This window comes from Camelina sativa, chromosome 11, assembly GCF_030686135.1.
Source record: "Camelina sativa cultivar CO46 ecotype springtype chromosome 11, ASM3068613v1".
In the NCBI taxonomy this organism is placed as follows: Eukaryota; Viridiplantae; Streptophyta; class Magnoliopsida; order Brassicales; family Brassicaceae; genus Camelina; species Camelina sativa.
In genome coordinates, this window is record NC_141890.1 from 41,769,111 (window position 1) to 41,789,903 (window position 20,793).

Genomic DNA, 20,793 nt, shown 5'->3' on the forward strand with positions numbered 1-20,793 from the left:
ATTTGTTTTTGTCTTTGTGAGTTTGTTTGGTAATATGCATATTTCTAACCAAGTTGTGATGAATTAGTGACTTCCGTTTAAGCTGTGGAGTCTCCTTATCAAGAATCGATTTCCATGTCTTAGGAAAACCATCTACATTTTGCAATTTGAGTGTAACTATTTAATATAATATAAGAAAATCCACATTTTTATAGACCTTAAAAATTAGTTTAACTTTCTGCCTAAATTTTCCCATATTTTGAAATATTATATCTTACGAGTTACGTCTATGAGCTATCCAATTAGTTTAAATATTGAATTGTGTGCAGACACTATCTTAATAATTGGAGTTTGTATCAATTAGCAACTACAAACCACACAAATGGATGAGACGAACTTTGTGGACGATTTCTACATATTTCTATAAACTTGGAATCAATATTTACTTGGCTTGTATTTCCACTACGGACATTCTTTTCTTCCTCATGCGGTTACAGAAACATTGAGACACATGATTGTTGACGGCCGGCAATTTCAACATTTGCCAGTTCGACACCATTACCACTAGTCTACCACACAGTTTGACGTAGCATTACTACTACATGTATGGTTGAGAATTTATAGCATTTATGGTATATGTACGGATACTCATCAGCCAATGGAGACAAATTCTTGTTATTTATTTTGTATGGTTGAGAAATCACAACATTAACTCAAGACAACAAGAACGGTTACTCGATATTTTAAACAAACTTCTTTATATTTAGTTCAATTCCTACCTACTCTATGTAATCTCTTCTTCAAATATTTAACTTAGGTGATTGCTAGTAAAAAAAATGACACTAAATAAAAATCAGCCAAGTAACAACTTAAGTTATTGCCCAAAGCTCAACAGCAAATCACAAAAGATCTGAGAGATGGAGGAAAAACTCAAGAGCTTGATCAAAGTCTTGGTTTTTACAATCATCTCCATATCTTATTGTTACTATTTGCCACCTAGAATTAAATCAGGACTTCCTCGATTCCTCTCTGTTTCCCCCATCATTGCTTTGTTTCTTGTTCTTCCTCTGTTTTTCTCCACTGTGCATCTCTCTTTCATCACAGCATTTTTCCTCACATGGCTCGCAAATTTCAAACTCATCCTCTTCTCCTTTGACAAAGGTCCTCTAGTCCCAGTTCCCGCAAACCTCTCTCGATTCCGCAAACTTCTCTCGGTCCCGCAAACTTCTTGGCGAATCTTAGGGTTTTCGGACAAAAGCCAGAAGAACCAAGTGAGAGCAGAGGCAGTGCTATCTCTCCCAGCTAGAAGTAGAGCTAAGACATTGTCTCTGAGGAATTTATCATTGATAGGATCCAAGAGCTGGTACTTAGTTGTATCAAGCTTTATGTGCGATGTCAAAAGATCTTCACTTTCTCCACTAAAATTATCATTATTACTCCCTTGTGATCTTTTTATCTCTTCTCTCCTGGCTGATATGTATTTTGCACACACTCTATCAAAAATGGCACCAGCTTCTGTCATCTTCTTCTCTATCCCAACTCCGATCCAGTTTTGTAGCTTCCACAAGAATCTAGGTTTAACATGCCTATACTTTATCCCGTCTACTATATCGTCTAGAGCTTTAGCGGACTCAACCTCTGGCATTTCAATGGAGAGAGATCTAGGATCATCACACCCGGTTACTGTAACTAGAGTTATATCAAACGTGAACCTCCTGAACACTTCTTGTAAATCTACGGTTGTGCCATCTTTAACGATATGATTAAAAAATGGAACAAGCCCGTCCTTGAGTTTACCTCTCATGGTACACATTGACAACCTTTGAAATCCTTGATGGTTGATCATGACATGAGTAGCTTTCCTCAGATTCTTCCATGCCACCGAGTCCTTTGTGAGTAAAGCATATACGAAGGCATCAAAGACTTCTTTGAAGTCGGAACCTTTAACAAAGTTGGAGAAGTTTGAGTTTACTATGTAGTGAATATTAGCTGGATCAGCTGTGAGCAGCATATCCATTCCGGCGAACCACGGTCCCTTGAATAAAATTTTTAACTCAGTGCTATCAAGAAGCTCCACGGTGAACTCATAGACACGGTGGAGCACCAAGACAAGACCCGGAATCATCCCAACAACCGGCCAGCTAATTATAAAGAACCGGTAAAGATGTTTCTTGAAGAGGAAGCAATGGAGGATGAGAAAGCAAATGATGGCTATGGAAACTCCAATTAAGCTTATTGAATCCATATGAGAAAGGAAGGTTGATAAACAAAGATGAATCAATGTTGTGATGATGTCTTTGCGTGAAGAGGAAACAAAGATAATTTATAGACAAACTAGAAATATGATATGTTTGTTACAGCTATGAGTTATCCAATTATTTTAAAATATTGAATTGCGTGCAAAGCAGTCAGGCACTATCATCATAATAAGTGCAGTTTTGTACCAATTAGCAATTACTAACCACAAATGGATGAGACGAAACTTTTAAAGATCACTGGTAGCGTCTCAGTCAGTCACTGCAATTTAGGAGAAGAGATAGGCTCAACCTTATCCGAAAGATTCTGAGGTTTAATTACATATGCTATAAATTAGAAAAGAACAACAAAAACAGACACAGAGTTATTTTTAAAAGTGTATACACAGATTTGTAATAAGATAAAATGCAAGATTTATCTTTTATTAAGTATATACATTGGGAAGTAGAGTAGAATGATGGTAGAGATGGTACATGTTTGTGTGCCACAAACCATTAATAGAAACCTAGAATTAAATGGTTTGCTTAGATCTTTATATAATCTCTCATTTTCAAATTTATTCTTTATTCAATTCAATTCCCACCTACTATGTGTAATAGTTAACTTAGGTGATCATTGCTAATAAAAGACATTAAAAAACCAGCTCGGTTACTGTCCAAAACTTAAGCAACAAACACACAAACGATCTGAGAGATGGAAGAAGAACTCAAGAGCTTGATCAAGGTCTTGGTTTTTATAACTTCCATATCTTAATGTTAATATTGCTCGGATCCTCTCTGTTCTCCCCATCCTCTTGTTCTTCCTCTGTTTTTCTCCACTGTGCATCTCTCTTTCACCACAGCATTGTTCCTCACATGGCATGCAAATTTCAAACTCATCCTTTTCTCCTTTGATAAAGCGCCTCTAATCGCAGTTCCCGCAAATCTCTACCGGTTCCTCTGCTTTACTTGCCTCCCAATCAAATATCCCAACAAAACCCAAAACCTCACACTCATTTGACCATATTGGCTTTTCTCCTTTTATGTTTATTTAGTCTCTTATGTCAATTCATTACTTTTGTTGGAATCTTAAAAATATGATAGGACAGTCTCATATCATTCATTAATCATTACCAAAATGTTTTGATGGAAATATAAAAGATTGAATTGTTCTTCCCAAATCTTTTACACATCTTTTTCCTAAATCAGAGATTAAACTGACCTATAAAAAACAAGAACTAACAGTTAAGTTTCCCTAAGTCTTGTTGTGACATGACGATGATGGAGACGAGTTCCCTGAGCCACCCAAAAACTGAAGCTCTTTCTTATCATAAATCTCCAACGAAAAATCCCTCAGCGATTGCGCTGCACCGCCTTCTCCACCGCTAGTTTCCATCTGTGGTACAGCGGCGGGAGAAGCGTCTGAGACGTAGCTAGACACAGGTATAGTACCAAGGTTCAGAAACGGTGCTGTAGCAACGGTAGGAATAGCCCACATTTGGCCCATTTGATTCGGATCACCAGTAACAAACGCAGTACCCATACCCATACCCATAGGCCAAAACGGCACTAAACCCTGCGTATTAACGTTCATGATATTAACACCGTAATTTGACGCCGTGATCGGAGCTAAACCAGAAGTAACGGAGCTATGACAGCTGTCGTGTTCGTTAACGTCGACGAAGTTGCTCGTACAGTTTCTCTTCCTCCGTTTCATTAGGTCACCGTCACCGTCACCGTCATTTGGAGAGGTCGTAGGAATTTTCAAAGTCCCGTTAACCGAAACAGCAATAGCCGGTACAGTACCGGTTCCGGTAGCTTCAATTATCGCCGGTTCAGCTCGTTCCAATAACCACCGTATGGTTTCACCTTCTGATTTGTGACCGAGCTCACGGGTCAACTGAAAGACCCGAGCAGCGCAACCCGCAGGCATTCGGATCCTCCGACCTCGTCCTTCTACTTTCGTGTGACGGTCTTTCGTCGGTAATCTCTTCTTCTTCGGAGCCGGTTCGAGCGAGTTAGACATCATCATCGTCGTCGACGGCTGCAAAAACCCGACTTGTTCTTTCTTCATGAGTAAACCCGGGTTGGTATTCGGATCCGGGTCAAAAAGATTGGTCATTGTTACTACTTGGTCAACATTTTCGTCAATCTCTCGTATCGCTTTGCCTTCTCGATTCGACTCCATTTACCTCCAAAATTAGCCAAAGATTTGATTTTTTTTTTCTCTGTAAAGAAGAGAAATTTAAGTCAAATTTGTTTTTTTTACAGGAAAAATGTTATCTTTCAATTTGACAGATGAACAAAACCTTAAAAAGTTTGAATTTTTTAGGCAAATTAAAGAACAGTGACAAAAAAAAGGGGGAAAAAGCAAACGAAAAAAAAAGTGAGGAAACCCTAAAAAGGTATAAAAATCAAAAAGTTCACAGCTCACCTTATCCTCTCCAAGAACCCTACAAAAATGGAAGAAGGGCCCCTCAAAGATCATCGTTTAATTCTTATATACTCCCATATCAAATCAACGGTGTAGATCACATCTTAGCTACTGAACCAATATGGGCTTACTAATGGGCCCTGGGCCCTGGCCTTCGACCACATCACTCTCTCTCTCTCCCTCTGACCAGAACCGAACTACTGAAATGTGTTTAACCTTTTTATTGATAGTTGAACCGGTTTGTTTATTAACCAACCCAAACCGAACTGGACAAGACCGAGCCGAGACTAGACAATTTCACGGTTCTTGTGTTCATAAACATGAACACCACATCTCACACTCTCTTTATCTACAAACTCTGAATCCAAAAACCGAGCAACAAATATCCAAAGCTTATAAACATCTTCGAAATTCGCAAGAAACCCTAACGCGGCAGTGAGAACAGAGATCCCCTGTTCGTCAGCGTCTCTGTTTCTTCTCTTCTCTTTCACTCCTTCGTAGTCTTCTTCGAACATGATGTTCTTCAAGAAACCTTTTCCGAGTGAGATATTGCTGCAATCGGCTAGCTTCTGCACGATGAACGGTTCTATTTTTTCTCCCTTTTGGTTGAATAGATTGAACGCTACCGCTGGTCCTCGATTGAAATTAACTTTTGGACCGTAAATTTTAACGAGACGACTAGTTGTCGAATGTTTGAGTTTGTAGAGAGCACTTACCAACCAGTTGATCAAGCATCTTGATCTGTTCCCTGTTGCTACTAACCCTAGTGAGTCCACATGATCTAAGCCTTTGTATTCAACACTAGAACTAAAGCTATATGCTTCTTCAGATTCTGTTTCTGTCCGGTTGATTTCCAATGCGTGTAGTGAGATAGGATTGTCGGTAGGTACGAGGTTAACCATACCTGAGCTAGTGGAAGATTCAAGAATCGGAATGGTGGATTTCTTGACAAACAAGCAACCGAATCCGGAAGGGTTTTCTCCAAACACCTTGTAGAACGAACACACCATGAAATCGGGGTTATATATCGAAAGACCGAAGCTATCCATATCCTTAGGTCCCAAACCACAAGCATCGATCATTACATGCCACCCGTTTTCTTGCGCCACACTCATCCATAGATACGGATACCTAGATCCTGTAACCCTAGAATGAAGCGGAAAGACGAAAATACCTTTCTTCTTCTTCTTGCTTCCGTTTTTTCCAGCAGTAACCATCTTCCTTAGCTTGGATGAACAGATCTTGAGTCTTGGCCATGAGAACTCAGCTACAGCTACTTTGGCTCCACGTTTCTCAGAGACTCTGTTTATTTCATTCACTGCCTCGCTCTCGTAGTCGTAAACCGTCAAAAGCTTTCGTTTTGAGTTAAACGGGTAAGACTCGGCGACGAGTCTGAAAGCTGAAGTTCTATTGGCGGTATAGACCATTGAGTAGTCTTCCTCGGAGATTTTGAGAAACCCCATGATTCTTCTCTTCATCGAGTACTCAAACTCTGTTTCTTGACCTCCATCGTTGAGAAGCTTCTCCTTCAGACAAGGAAGAAGAGATCTGGTAAGTGGAAGGGTCGTAGCTGAGTAACTGAGAGTAAGAGTATAAACCAATTCCTATGTAATCAAGACACGTGTAATGTGATAAACCCAAGTGAAAGTAATGGTCGGATCTGATACGGTCGATCTTGTAAGTGTCGGAGTAATTGGGGTAAGCTTGGATGAAATCGGAGAACGATTCTTGGAGTGAAGGGAGAGAATTTGGATCGGCGAATTGAGTGTCCGGGGATATGGTGGAGACGGTGGTTTGAGCGAAATCACGGCGGAGAGTGGCGGAAGTGACGGTGGGAGTTGAATCTGACGGATGCTCGGAAGTGGTGGCACCGTGAAATGGTGAGGATGAGAAGCAGCCGTGAAGGCAGTTTGGTGGTGGTGAATCTCCGGGACATGGTTGGTGCATTTGTTTAATTTTTCTTTTTTTTTTTTTGGGTGGGGGGGGGGGGGGGGGGGGGCAAAGATTTAGGTGTTTTTTGTGATGTCAAGTGATTAGCCTTAGCTTGTGTTAAATACACTAAAGTCTAAAGTTTTTAAAGGTAGTGATAGTGCACCTAAGACAAAAGCGTGTTTCTCTTGTCTTTTACCCTGTATATCATATATTCATATCATTGGGAAAAAAAAAATCATATATTCATATCATATGGTAGAATTTTAAAATTTTAATTGATTCTATTGAAATTTAAAAATAAGAAAATGTTAAAGTAAATTGGAAAATACCAAAATTTATATTGAATTTTGGAGGGTTAATATCAGCAGAATAAGCCAGCGGATGAAACGAAACAAGCGAACTTCAGTGTATTAGTAACGAATGGATTAAAAAATACTGATAAAGTTTGAGGTAAAAACATTTCGAATGATGTTATTATTATTTAATAAAAATGTATATGACCGATGAGATGAGGCGATGATAGTACCCCAAAAAAAAAAAAAATCATAGAACAATTTTTAATTTTACTGTGTAGAATAGAATAAATACAAAAGTAAATATATTGTCCCGATATGAACACAATCATAGTGAATGCGTATAACCTGCCATGTACATTATCATGGACTAGACGTCTCAAAACTCAATCACCATTCAAAATGACTATGAATTTTGTTGAAACTGTGGTGGTGAATTACATAGAAATATCATATATAACTTATAACTTATATGAGATAACTGCACTGGTACTATAAATACAATATTGTAATATAGAACCAAACTAGTACATGAGAAAAAGAAAAGCAGAAGCAAATTCGCAGGGGAGTAATGATTATTATCGAGAAAAGACTGAAAAGTGTAACACTTTGTTACGAGTTTTCTTTCTTAAGAACGCGTTGATTTTAGTGGTCAAGAAAGTGTTTTCTTCTTTACTTTTGTTTCCTTAGCTATTTACAATGCTTACATGCTAAGATATACCACTATGCAGACTATGCCCATTTCTAAGTAAACGAGATCAGCCAATGAGTACGATTAACGCTAATTTTCTAATATCCGAATCAGTTATATATAAAGTTACAATATATTTAAAAGGTTACAATTTTATAACGTTATTATTTGTGTAAAATTTATTCCCAAAAAAAAAAATCTCATGTTATATCATGTATTACACTATTACTATTTCGTAAGAGGGCAAGTGTGATCTTGGTGGCGGCTGCTGAGGTTTTGAAAATATAATGATGAGTGTGACTTAAAATTTCACAGTTTAGAAATTTCGCTTTTCAAAGATGATCATTTTCTAGAAATATTCAGTAATCCGTATATGCAGTACAGAAATAATTAATAACTCACGTTAAGGATATATGTTAGATTTACATATATTTGTCAACTAGGAAGGAAGAAATAGTTAGATACTACTTTGATCACAATGGCTTATGAGTTACAAATATCTTCGGTTAGCGGCTTAGCGCTTACCAAGTAGTGTTTGAGGCTCATCACTCTCGGTAGTAGTAGTACAAGACGCCAACCGAATACACAAATTTAGTCCTGTTTTATAAATTTGCAGTTAACCATACGTTGATCGGTTAGCGCTATACCATATAACGAATCCTGTATGGCTCTTCAAAACCAATCGTTTAAAGTATTGTAGCATTATGAATTAAAAACTTCGTTGAGTCGTTTAAACTTTAAAATATTTTAGTTGAATAAAAGAAAAACCAACAGAATGATTTCAACTAAATCATGATTATAAAATATTTTAAAGTTTGTGGAAGATTCAAGAATCGGAATGGTGGATTTCTTGACAAACAAGCAACCAAATCCGGAAAGGTTTTCTCCAAACACCTTGTAGAACGAACACACCATGAAATCGGGGTTATATATCGAAAGACCGAAGCTATCCATATCCTTAGGTCCTAAACCGCAAGCATCGATCATTACATGCCACCCGTTTTCTTGCGCCACACTCATCCATAGGTACGGATACCTAGATCCTGTAACCCTAGAATGAAGCGGAAAGACGAAAATACCTTTCTTCTTCTTTTTGCTTCCGTTTTTTCCAGCAGTAACCATCTTCCTTAGCTTGGATGAACAGATCTTGAGTCTTGGCCATGAGAACTCAGCTACAGCTACTTTGGCTCCACGTTTCTCAGAGACTCTGTTTATTTCATTCACTGCCTCGCTCTCGTAGTCGTAAACCGTCAAAAGCTTTCGTTTTGAGTTAAACGGGTAAGACTCGGAAACGAGTCTGAAAGCTGAAGTTCTATTGGCGGTATAGACCATTGAGTAGTCTTCCTCGGAAATTTTGAGAAACCCCATGATTCTTCTCTTCATCGAGTACTCAAACTCTGTTTCTTGACCTCCATCGTTGAGAAGCTTCTCCTTGAGGTTACCGATCTTGGGAGAAACACTGAAGAAAGGACTTTCAGACAAGGAAGAAGAGATCTGGTAAGTGGAAGGGCCGTAGTTGAGTAACTGAGAGTAAGAGTATAAACCAATTCCTATGTAATCAAGACACGTGTAATGTGATAAACCCAAGTGAAAGTAATGGTCGGATCTGATACGGTCGATCTTGTAAGTGTCGGAGTAATTGGGGTAAGCTTGGATGAAATCGGAGAACGATTCTTGGAGTGAAGGGAGAGAATTTGGATCGGCGAATTGAGTGTCCGGGGATATGGTGGAGACGGTGGTTTGAGCGAAATCACGGCGGAGAGTGGCGGAAGTGACGGTGGGAGTTGAATCTGACGGATGCTCGGAAGTGGTGGCACCGTGAAATGGTGAGGATGAGAAGCAGCCGTGAAGGTGATGGGTCGCTATTACTGGACCGGCCCGTTAGGAGAAGGAAGCCTAATCCTCGTTACATGGATTAGGCGGTCGAAGGTTTTATGGTTTTGGTTTCTTGATCTTTTGTTTTGGTTTTGTGATAGGGTCGAATCATGTTTGGATTTGACTCTATTGGATTTGGTGTTATCTTCTCCTTTATCTCTTAGAACTCAATAGTTCTATTCTTCTATAAAACCCAAAAAAATATTAGAAAAGAGGTAGTTTAAACTACCCATAAAAATCCTTGTGTCTTGTGTTCTTTACAACTCTGATTGGGACCTATGAGAAGGCAATTGGAATGCCTATAGGTTTCCTCTTCTTCTCTCCTTCACACTTCCCACCAAAAACACTTCCCACTAATTCTCTGCTTTCCCGGGGAAATCAATACTCGTGATTTTGCTTCAGAACCTCACTACAAGTTTGCCAATTTCTCCCAACACGCCGGACTAAACTCACCAATCCCTAAACACCGAAAAGAAAAAAAAAATTCAGTAACAAAAAGTAAATGTAGGGTTAGCTTTAACCCAACGAAACAAAAAGGGACAAGGAAGAAGGAGAAAATCTTAAAACCCTATAAGGACCGAATTGACGAAATAGAAGAGACGGAGGAGACACGAAAACAAACGAATTGAAGCTAAAAAAGTTTTACTGGGAAGATAACAAAACCTAAAGAGAAACGGATCAAGAACCCTAGAATGGAGGTAAGAGAGATACGAATGAACAAAGAGAAAGAAGGTGAATAATTTACACAAAAAAAATTGTTTGTGTTGTAAAATATTCTAAAATCACCCAAAGTTTAATAACAAAATCTCATAGAATCACATTCATTGTTTTTTTAAATATAAAAACTTTAAAAAATAATCAAATCTCCTAAAAACTCAATCAAATCTTTCAAAACTCTAAAATAGTAAAATTATACCAAATCCTACCAAATACAAGTTCAATACCCCCTCTTAGTAGTGTAGAAGTCAATTATGTTGTGTCGAGGATACAAATTTTTTTTTCAATATCTATTAAAAATTTCTTAGGTTTTTACTAAGAATTATTATAAAAGTGTTCATTTTCAAAAACGAAAAAAATTATAAATATAACCAAATTATTATAATCATCGATTATACAAAAAACAAAATTAGTGATATATGTTTGGATTATGACTAAAATATCTGCAAGTTTAAGTGTTTTGAAATATTTTGAAAAAAAAGAATTTTATGATCGTGTGATCACTTAATTGTTTGTTTTTGCTGATTTTAGAAAATAATTTTTTTGTCCAAAAGATTTGTATAATCACATACAAAATTAATTCGAGTGGTTACAAAAATCGTGGGTTAGTTGAAAGGATTAGATTTAGTAGTGTAGAATATATATATATATATATATATTTATTTTATTTTAAGAACTAAAACAAATGTTAATACAAAATTACACAAAACAATAAAAGATGAGACTAAAAAATAAAAAACAAATCGGCATTTGCATTTTAAATATTAAATTCAAAATCTTCATTCACCCAAAAATTTATGTTTATGATTTTGAATAAAATTTAATTTTACATTTTTAAATATCTAATAATAATAAAATGAGAAAACACTTTTAATAAATAACAAACCCTTCGAGACGAGGAACTTCTACTAATCCAAACGAAATTTTAACTCCTCCAATAGAGACAACAGTTCGGGTAAATATATCTTTTGCTTTTTTCAAAAATACCATATAAATTTATATAATAATTAATATTGTGTAAATGATATATCTAGAACAAAGACAAGTACAAATGGTCGCACATTCAGGAAAAAAAAATAATTCAATTGTTTGACTAAGCAATTGCCATGTCTAATTACACTTTTAAGAATCATACTGCGATCGGTAGAGAGTATTTGGTTAGAAAGTTCAATCAAGCGTTCAACATGGATATAACTTATGGTTTCTTCAAAAACAAGCTTGATGAATTCAAAGAAAAATACAAAATGTGGAGGTTCTTATGCATAAAACTGGGATTACGGTTCATTCTAACACATCTATGATATATGCATCGGAATCGTGGTGGGCGGACAAAGAGTTTGTAAGTACACATTATCCTCGTACATATCAATTTATGTATCAAAATTTATGTTTCAAAACTAAGAAGAACAATCTAAATTACGAAGAAAGAGTTGAATTGTGGAATTTGGAAAATGAACAATTTGAAGAGTTAGTAATTCAACCAGCTTTGGCTTATTATGATCGATATTTTCAAAGAGCACCAGCCTAAACTGATGGAGGTTTGGGATTGAGAAATATATGGCATCTACTAGAACATGATGATGATGCTTGTCTTCAGTTATTACGGATGTCACTTCCATGTTTCACATCATTGTGTAATATGTTGCAAACAAATTATGGTCTATAACCAACATTAAATATAAGTATTGAAGAAAGTGTGGTTATGTTTTTACGGATATGCGGACAAAATGAAGTTCAAAGAGATGTTGGTTTAAGATTTGGCCGAAATTAAGAGACTGTACAGGGAAAATTTAGGGAAGTTCTTACAGCAACTGAATTATTGGCATGTGATTATATTAGAACTCCAACAAGACAAGAATTATCGAATTCTTGAAAGATTCAGGTAGACCGGAGATATTGGCCATATTTTAGTGGATTCGTTGGAGTTATGGATGGGACTCATGTATGCATCAAAGTAAAGCCTTAGTTACAAGGAATGTATTGGAATCGGTACGATAATGCGTCACTGAACATCATGGCAATATGTGATTTGAATATTGATACTAGGATTTTTGTGTGTCTGTCCTATCAGGTTCAATTAACCCTATTTAGTTGTAGTACTTAAGGTGTCAATCCAAATGGGAGGTTGCTAGCAATCAAGATGCAATCAACGTATCACAAGTCAAGCCAATTAAAAAAGAGGGTTTGTCTAACAATCCTAGAATGATCATAATGCAAAACGGAAATGAACTACAAAACTAGAAACGAAAATGCATGAAAAGAAGTGAACATGAATAAGTAAAAGCAAAAACGATTCTAAGCATGGACTAGATAGCGAGATCAGACCTAGTTCCAATTGATTAGAGAGAAACTAGTATTTCTAACTCTAGTCCAGAAACTAGTATTTTCTAAGACCTAGCAGGCATCTAACTCTAGTCCAGAAGGGAATATACGAATCTAAACTTAAGCACCCTACATACCAAGATCCTCCACTTAATCTATCCCATCCTCAAAAACTCTAACACTACTCGGATTCAGAAATCATCATCAAGGATACAAACTCGGAAAGCATTGAATCAAGCATCATGAGATAGATAAAAATGCGGTGAACAACTTTGTATTAGAAATCCAATACAAAAACTCAATAAAATCAAAGCTATCTGGATTACAAGATCCGAGAACGTTTAAGGTGGCTAGTAAACCTTAAAGAAAAGCGAGATGTCTCGGGTAAAGACTTAACCAAATGTATATAGAGTAAAACATGGAAAGTCCTAAAACATAAAAAGAAGATAGAAGGTTGGTTCAGGAACCCTTCTCGGATGCGTCTTTAGAACAAAACCAGGACATCGGTTTAATAGCATCGATCGAGTCGCGTCATGAGACTGTCGATCGAGTCGGGGTCTAGGATGTTTGATCGAATGGCGGCTTGAGAACATCGATCGAGTGGCAGCTTGAAAAGTGTCATCTGGGAGCTGCTGATCGAGTCGTGTCTTGAGGGTGCTCAGGAGCCCTCCTGAGACGTCTTGGTCGAGTCGCTGCTAACATGTCCAGGTCTTGGGAGCTCTCCTTTGCGTGCAGGTCGAGTCGGAATTCAGAACGTACGTGCATCCGCGAAAATGGTGATAACTTTTGAACCAAGCCTCTGATTGGCCTGAAATCAACAGCATTGGAAAGATGACTCGATTCTATACAACTTTAATGAAGATGTTAAAAGCTGAATCCCAAAGTAAAATCTTCACTCGACTCGATCAAAGACGTGGAATGTTGGGTCGCTGAACTGCTCTCATACTCCCTGTTTGCTTTTGATGGTTTGGACATCTCCTAAAACACTTAAAACAACTCCAATATGCAAGATGCAATGCAAGACCAATGCAAAGACTGCCTAAATATGTATATTATGCAAAAGAGACTAAAAACAATGCAAAACAATGAGTTAAGAGAACAAAATGAATGAGAAATGCATGATGAAAGAGTGTAAAATATAGACATATCAACTCTCCCAAACTTATTATTTGCTTTCCCTTAAGAAAACGATCAAGAACAAGGTATGGAAGAGAGGTTTGAAGATGGGGTCTCAGTACCTAAAACATGCTGAATAGAGTAGTTAGAATCAAGGTCCTTGTTTTTAGTTCTATGATGCATGGTGAAGGAACTCTATTTTAAAAAATTTAGAAAAGCTCATCACAACCTGAAATGATTCCAAACCTTAATCTACACATGCTATCATTTCTATCATTCCCTTTAATATTCATTAACAAAGAACCATGAATCAAACTATGCAATGTCATCAAACTCATTTGGCTGCGGTGAAAGGGTAGAGACAAAAATGGTCTCTTTTGTAAGTGGTTTTAACAATGTAGAACATGGTTCTCTCGCGAAAATGAGTTGAGCTTAAGAGAAGGCTAAAGGTTGAAACTAACTGATACATACAAGAGCAGTGTCCCGTCTACCCAAAGGTCCCAAAGAAACTTAGCTCTAACTTTCTAACCCAGAAGTTGGTTCTATCTCTACCCTTCATCGATATATCTTTTTAAACCCATTCTCTCATTCTTTTCACTTAACCTTAGGAGGAGGTTACTTCATATAAATCTAGCGGATGGGAAACCTTTTTTTTTTATCACTATGGTTCTCTTTCTTTTCATCTTAGAACTCTAGACTTCTTAAGCGTTTTGCTTTCTCTTCTTTGTCTAAATTTTTTTTTCTATGCCCAGAACCAATAACTTTTACATTGCACAACCCACATCTGTTACTAGACTTGTAAAACTTGAAAACACATTCCCCTCCTAAAGACTCTTTACCCTTTTTCTTTCTCTTTTACTCTTTCTCTTTTCAGTACAAATCCAACCCCAAAACCCAAAATCGAGTTCTCACCTAGTCCTACTAGTCCGGAAAATGCGAACTAGAACTACACAGGATCCTACTCTTGTCGGCTAAAACCTAACACTTTCTAACAAGCTCAACTCGGAAAAGGTCTCACACTTAAGAATACAATTGGCTTGAAAGAACGGTTGGTTAAGGGTGCTGGAAACTGTTCCGAAGATGGGAATCAGCTACTTGGATAAACAAGGGTGGTAAAAGGAGAAGATGATCCAAGTATGTATATAGTATCCATGAGTTCAACTTCAATGCATAACAAGATAATTGCAAGTCAGGATTAGGTTCACATAGATAGGGAATGATGTCAATTCAAAACATGCTTCAATCAAGACTAGAATGCAATTTCGAGAATTCAAAGCATGGTTCAATCTTACATTTCAAGTTCAATCAACATGCATCAAAGAACTAAAAACAAGGGCCTTGATCCTATCCTATTGAATTCAGCATGCTAAAAAGGTTACAATCATCATCAACCCCTATGCTAAATGCAACAGCCCTATATGAATAACACTAGACTCAATCCTAATATGTAAATGCAAACTACATGAACACTCTGTTTTTGTCGAAATTTTCGAAAAAATTTCAAATTTTTATGGTTTTTCTATGCAAATGGATGAATGCAGACTCAAACATGATATGATGCAAAAATTTGAAATAAGAATCACAGAAAACATCATCAGATACATCATCTCAAACCCTCCTCCAAACTTAAATTACACAGTCCCTTGTGTAAGAGAAATTTGAAGAAGGATTTGAGAATCACATTAAAAATTAAAAATGCAAGGATGAGATGGTATTTACAAAAGAATGGTAGGAGTACCTCAGTAGTAAAAGAAGGAGTCGATGCTCGCCCAAGGAGGAGCGTGGTACTGACTTTGTCCCTCGCTTTGTTCAGGATCCGTAGGAGTGGCCTCAGCTGCTTGGTCGACTTGCTGCACAACCGTTTGCGTGTTGTGATCAACGTTCTGCTGGTCGTCGCACTGCATGTCGTCGATCCGAGACTCACCATGTTCCGATACCAGCACAACAACCTCAGTAGGCTGATAGTCACCTTGATTCTCATTCTGCTCCTCAGTCGCTGGTATGGTCATATATTCGATCTGAGACTCATGTTGCTGCTCAACCACTGGTTCAGGTAGGTGCTCAGAAGGACCTCCTTGTTGATGCTCGACTGGGTGACTTGATGAAGTTCCCTTCTTGGCTTTCTTTAACGACCTTCTCGCTTTCTCCCGGGGCTCATGAGACGAGTGTCGAGGTCGAGCTGGAGAGGGTTGCTGCATCTGTGGCGTGTAAGCAGACCAGCGTGCTGGAGAGTGAAGTGCTCGGCGAGTTGGCTCAAGACATGTAGACAAACGTCCCTATATTGGCATGACATCCTAGGAAGGCATTGGATGGCGGTGGTGGATTTCGAACAACTGAATTTACTCAAGAAGTTCGTGAAAGTCTTCTTGAAACTACTGAGCGCCTTATCCCTTGCCTTGCCCCATCTCTGAAGCTCCCTAACACCTCTTCCTAGTCTGGGTGTTGTGTACTCATCAAAGTGATACCTCTCAGGGTGATAGTCTTCTAGATCCTCCTCCATTCTCTGATCCTCACCCTCAACATACAAAACGCTTCAATCAGGGATAAACTCAATGTTCTCACCGTTCAGGATCGTTGTTAGAGTCGCACAAGGAAGAAGAATCCTTGCTTCATCAACCTCCGGGTGAAGAAATCGGTAGACAAACTTTCCATGCTTTTGCTTCCACTCCAGAGTGTGAATCTGTTTTAGGTGGTTCATATCTATCCAACACGGTGGAAACGAGTTCGAAGGAAGAGGAATGCCTGCTGCTTCTAAGATCTATGTCACAACCCCTCCCATACACATAACTCCCGGGGAATGAGTTTTGTTTAGTCTCATCACCCACATCTTGTAAGTCTGTAGATGGTTCAACAAGAAGAAGGCGAATGATGTGTCTGATGCGTCACCTCTAAGCATAAAACCCTCTGTAGTCTTCTTCAACGGGTCCTTGAGTGCCAAATCCAACATGTCGAGCTTTGCCCTGGTGACAAGTCCAGTGATCTCCTTCGCGTAGAAGACGTTAGAAATAGCCTTGTGGAAGTATCTCAAGACTGGTCTTCTTATTAGCATCACCTTCGACCTTGAGGCGTTGAAGCTTTTCTTTGTGCTAATCGTCACCCATAATGACGATGCTTCTTCCCTGTCGATTTCCGGTGCAATGCCCGTCCCACTAGAGAATCAAAACACTTCCTCAAGCTGCCTCACAGTAAGGCTGTAAGTCTGACCATGTATCATAAACGTGAAATAGCCTAAACTGTCATCCGACTCCATCTCAGGCGCATCCGCGAACAGGTGAACTTGCAAGGAGCTTAAAATCTGGATGGTTTCCTCTCTGTAAGCGTTCTTCGGCGTGTTCATAAGCCTGCTAAGGTTACATTGGCCAAAAAGATATTCTACATCCTCTGCTATACCAAGGTCCATCATGGTTTGACTGTGGGGATATCTTGTTCCCATAAACTCATGTTGCTGAAACAAATCGTAATACTCCTGGGCAGATAGCTTCGACTCAGACTTCTTCTTAACAGATTTCCTTGATGCTGCACTCTCGCGAGCCTACTCCATCTCATAATCGCTAGCTTCACCCTTCTGTTGCACTGGCTTCTTGCCTCTACCCTTGTCCTTACTAGATCGTTTCACTGCTCTGCTTGACTCAGCGCCTTGCGAAGGCGGCTTAGAAGTAACAACACGTCCCGATACTTCACAACCATACTTCTCATACATCTCATCCCAGAAACTGTCAGACATTGTTAAGCTGAGACAATTTAAACTCAAAACCAAAGATTAGTAGGTTAGACTAAATAACAATACTAATCCCAAAACTCAATGTCAAAATAAGAGTGTTGAAGTATAAACGAATCGAGTCGGCACCAAGGCGAAACGGTGTTACAACGGCGGTTGGTCGAGTCGAATGGGTCGAGTTGGAACCTTGTTTCTCGATCAAGTGGAATAAGGAGGCTGCTTCAGGGGGTGCTCCAGAATGGTTGATCGAGGGAGCAAGATTATTATGATGCTCTAAGTAGCAGCTCCGCAAGATGTCAATCGAGTCAGATACGTCGAGTCGCACGGTGTTGAGATCAAAACTTTGTCCTTGATCGAGTCGAGCAATGCACGGATCGAGTCGAGTGAAACGGTGGTCTCTGAGAGTGTTCTGGTCAAGTCACTTGAAGAACAGCATCTTCAGACTGAGTCGCACAAGTTGCAGCGTCGTTGATCTTGAGAGCAGCCAAACACAATGGATCAATGAAGGACGTCTTGGATAGCAGCTCCACGACGGTCGATCGAGTTGGGTTTGAAGAAATGGCGTTGGTTGCGTCTGACGGAGAACGTTGCAGTTGAGCTCAGATACAAAACGTGAACAGCGGATATAGTGAGAGTATGCGGCGACTTCGATCGAATCAAAGATTGCAAACCGTTGTCAAGTCGCGAAAAGAGGTGAATATGAGAGAGTAGTGACAGTAGCAGACATTCTTCACGTGCAGCTGCTGTAGTATGCAGATCAAGTGGAACGGTGAACAACTTGCTCGAGTTAGAGCTTGAACAAGAACTTCACGACGACGACCAGAGTTAGGTTAGAAATTCAGTTTTCGCGAAGATGAGTTACTGCATCCCTCTAAGCCGTTGGATCGAGTCGCCAATCGAGTCGAAGCAACGGTGCTGAGACGGTGAACTTGGAGCCTTGTTCAACAAGGTATAGCGAGAGTTGCAAGAAGATGTGAGGATGGTAGAGCAATGAGAGTATCTGAGATCCAGGATTGTCGATCGAGTTGTGCAACCAATTTGATCGAGTCGGGTTTGAAGTAACGGTGTGGGTCGAGTCGAGTTAGAGATAATGTGGGTTCCGGGAGTAGCGCTAAGTCATCGTCGATCGAGTGGGAGTATGCAGGAGGCGGATTGAGTCAGAGAAAGAGACTCTGGTCGAGTCGACGGCGAGATGAGACCAATCGAGTCCCAAGGGCTTCACGACGGTGACGAGTAGCAACGGGTCGAGTCATGGCTGCGTAAGATGTCGGCAGGAACTTCACAAAGACGCTGAGCAGAGCAAGGTATAGTGTGAACTTCTCCGTCGAGTGAGTAGAAGGACGACTGTTACTGTGAGTGTTTGGTCTAGTCAGAGCTTGGTCGACTACGTCAACGGATCGAGTGGGAGATTCAACAGTAAGGTCTTCTCAACAACGAGGGGAACAACCAGTCGAGCGAGATGTGAATCGCTGCTTAAGTCGTTATGTCGCAGAACCAGCGACTGAGTTGTTGGGTCGAGTCAAGGTGAGATGAAGCAGATTGAGTCACAAGAGCTTCACGAGAGGTTGATGGTGATGGGAGAGAAAGTGGTTTGAGCTGTATAATTAAAGAGAGTTTGTGGGAGTGAAGCGTGCGATGGGGGGGTTAAATGATTAAAGAGAGTGAAGGGGATAGGGATGGTGGTGAGAAGATGAGACAGAAAGGTGATGTGTCTTCTGAGAGGGAACAAGAGGGGATGTGGGAGTTGACGTGAGGGAGAGAGCGAAATGATGGGGTAAGGAGTGGGTGAAGAGTTCACGTGGGTGTCTTTTTTTTTTTTTTTATCACTTTACTCTCCTTTTCACTCTGCTTTTTTTCTCGATTTTCTCTGTATCTTCTATCTCTTCTGTAGAACCCATCATACCCGGCTTGACTTAAACTCACTCTTTCGACTGCTATTTTCACTTTCTTTTTCTGTTTCCCATACTTCCTTCTGCAGATTCCTGAACACCAAAAAACTAAAAACAAAAATCAAAAACACAAGGATCCTAAAAAATATATTTTCACATATACCTTTGGAACTTCCTCCCAAGTGAGCTTGTTTAAAGTCTTTAGCTTGACTTTTCAGCTTTTTATGCTCTTGGGGTTTCATAGAGGAGCACAGAAGACCCCTCTGGTTGGACTTGATCAGCTAAATATTTCTTGACTCTCTGACCATTTACAGTGAATTCACTATCATCCTTGTTCAGAAGAGTGATAGCTCCGAATGGCAGAACTTCTTTAACGTTAAAAGGTCCAGACCACCTAGATTTAAGTTTCCAGGAAATAACTTAAGCCTAGAATTGAAGAGCAGAAAACCATTTGGGCATTTCACATGTGTACAAGTGATCCATTTGTTCTTGGATTACCAAATTTTTTAGTCTAATTGGATTTTTTTTCCTTTCTTTCTTCATATGCTTTGTGATAAGCAACGCTCATTCTATCTTTATGGCTCTTACGTTCTCAAACTCGCTCCATAAGAAAAATAGTTGTTGCCTTTTATCATCCCTCGCTCTACTAGTTTGTGTTCTCCACAACTGAAAGCCCTGAAGTTTCTTTTATAAACTAAACCTCGTGAATTTACATGACCAGTGAGACCAGATCCTCATCTATACACTGATGCAAATATATCTTGTCAATTGATAACAAAAAGTGATGCAGAGAAAAAGATGGCGTTTGTTGATGAATATCTCACCTAATCAAAGATCAAGTTCCTGGTTATTATACCTCAGAAAGAACACCAAAAGAGTGTGGCTTGAGATGAAGGGCTTATTGGAGTAATCAGTGGATTCCTGTCAAGATAAACTGAAGGAGACATATGCAGGAAATGTTTTAAGTTCATATACGTCAACAAGGTGTGAGTGTCATGCATTAAGTATCAGACTCATCTCAAGGCTGAAGTTAGCAACAACTGAAAAGAAGCCCTAGAAGAGATTCGAATACACGAAATAACAAGTTGCATTTAGAAGACAAGTACACTTGGGGAATTTTGGTTTTATTAGTGTGCATCAAAAGGTAGTCTTTGGAGAAAGCTCTCTTAGTGAAAAACACTTGCAGGAAGTTCCACCAATTGCAGAGTTTCAGTCCTAGGGTCTAAAGACACAGTAATGCAAGTGCCAAGTTTGGTGGTCTCTAAATGCAAGAAAACGTATGGTGGGATGAGTTACAGCTGAAGTGGTTATCATAAGCTCGAAATGATGATAAGGGAAGGCTGTGTACAAAGAAGTCTTGTGATAAGTAACACTTGATGTCGAATTGTTTTTTCATTTTTCACAGTTACACAACATCTATAGACTATATAGGAAAGAGATGTTTTGTAATTTACAACGTTTCTTCTACCCCTAAGGTTCTTTTGTTCTCAGACTCCGCAAGAAAAAAATGTGGCTTTGTAGTTGTTTTCTTCAATGTGTTTAAAGAGAAGTCCCAAATTCATTCTTCTCCGTGGTTTATTTTAGACAATATCA

General features: G+C 39.0%; 1 protein-coding gene and 3 pseudogenes across 3 annotated transcripts; all 4 read right to left on the reverse strand.

The window, feature by feature from the left end:
* Positions 1–800: 800 nt before the first annotated feature.
* On the reverse strand, positions 801–2,784 carry LOC104725698 (alkane hydroxylase MAH1 pseudogene; annotated as a pseudogene). Its single transcript, XR_015572827.1, has one exon. The product of XR_015572827.1 is annotated as an alkane hydroxylase MAH1 pseudogene (transcript).
* A 527-nt stretch (positions 2,785–3,311) lies between these two features.
* On the reverse strand, positions 3,312–6,671 carry LOC104725700 (transcription factor TCP19 pseudogene; annotated as a pseudogene). The gene is made up of 2 exons (XR_015572828.1): positions 4,648–6,671; positions 3,312–4,441 (listed from the first exon to the last, which is right to left on the reverse strand). The product of XR_015572828.1 is annotated as a transcription factor TCP19 pseudogene (transcript).
* LOC104728810 (molybdenum cofactor sulfurase-like) lies at positions 4,846–6,594 on the reverse strand (annotated as a pseudogene).
* Positions 6,672–8,214: 1,543 nt separating the features above from the next.
* Positions 8,215–9,441, reverse strand: LOC147935259 (molybdenum cofactor sulfurase-like; the record flags this gene model as incomplete). Its single annotated transcript, XM_087472927.1, has 1 exon — positions 8,215–9,441. A coding segment is annotated over one exon (1,131 nt), but the record flags the coding sequence as incomplete, so codon positions are not given.
* Between the last annotated feature and the right edge of the window lie 11,352 nt (positions 9,442–20,793).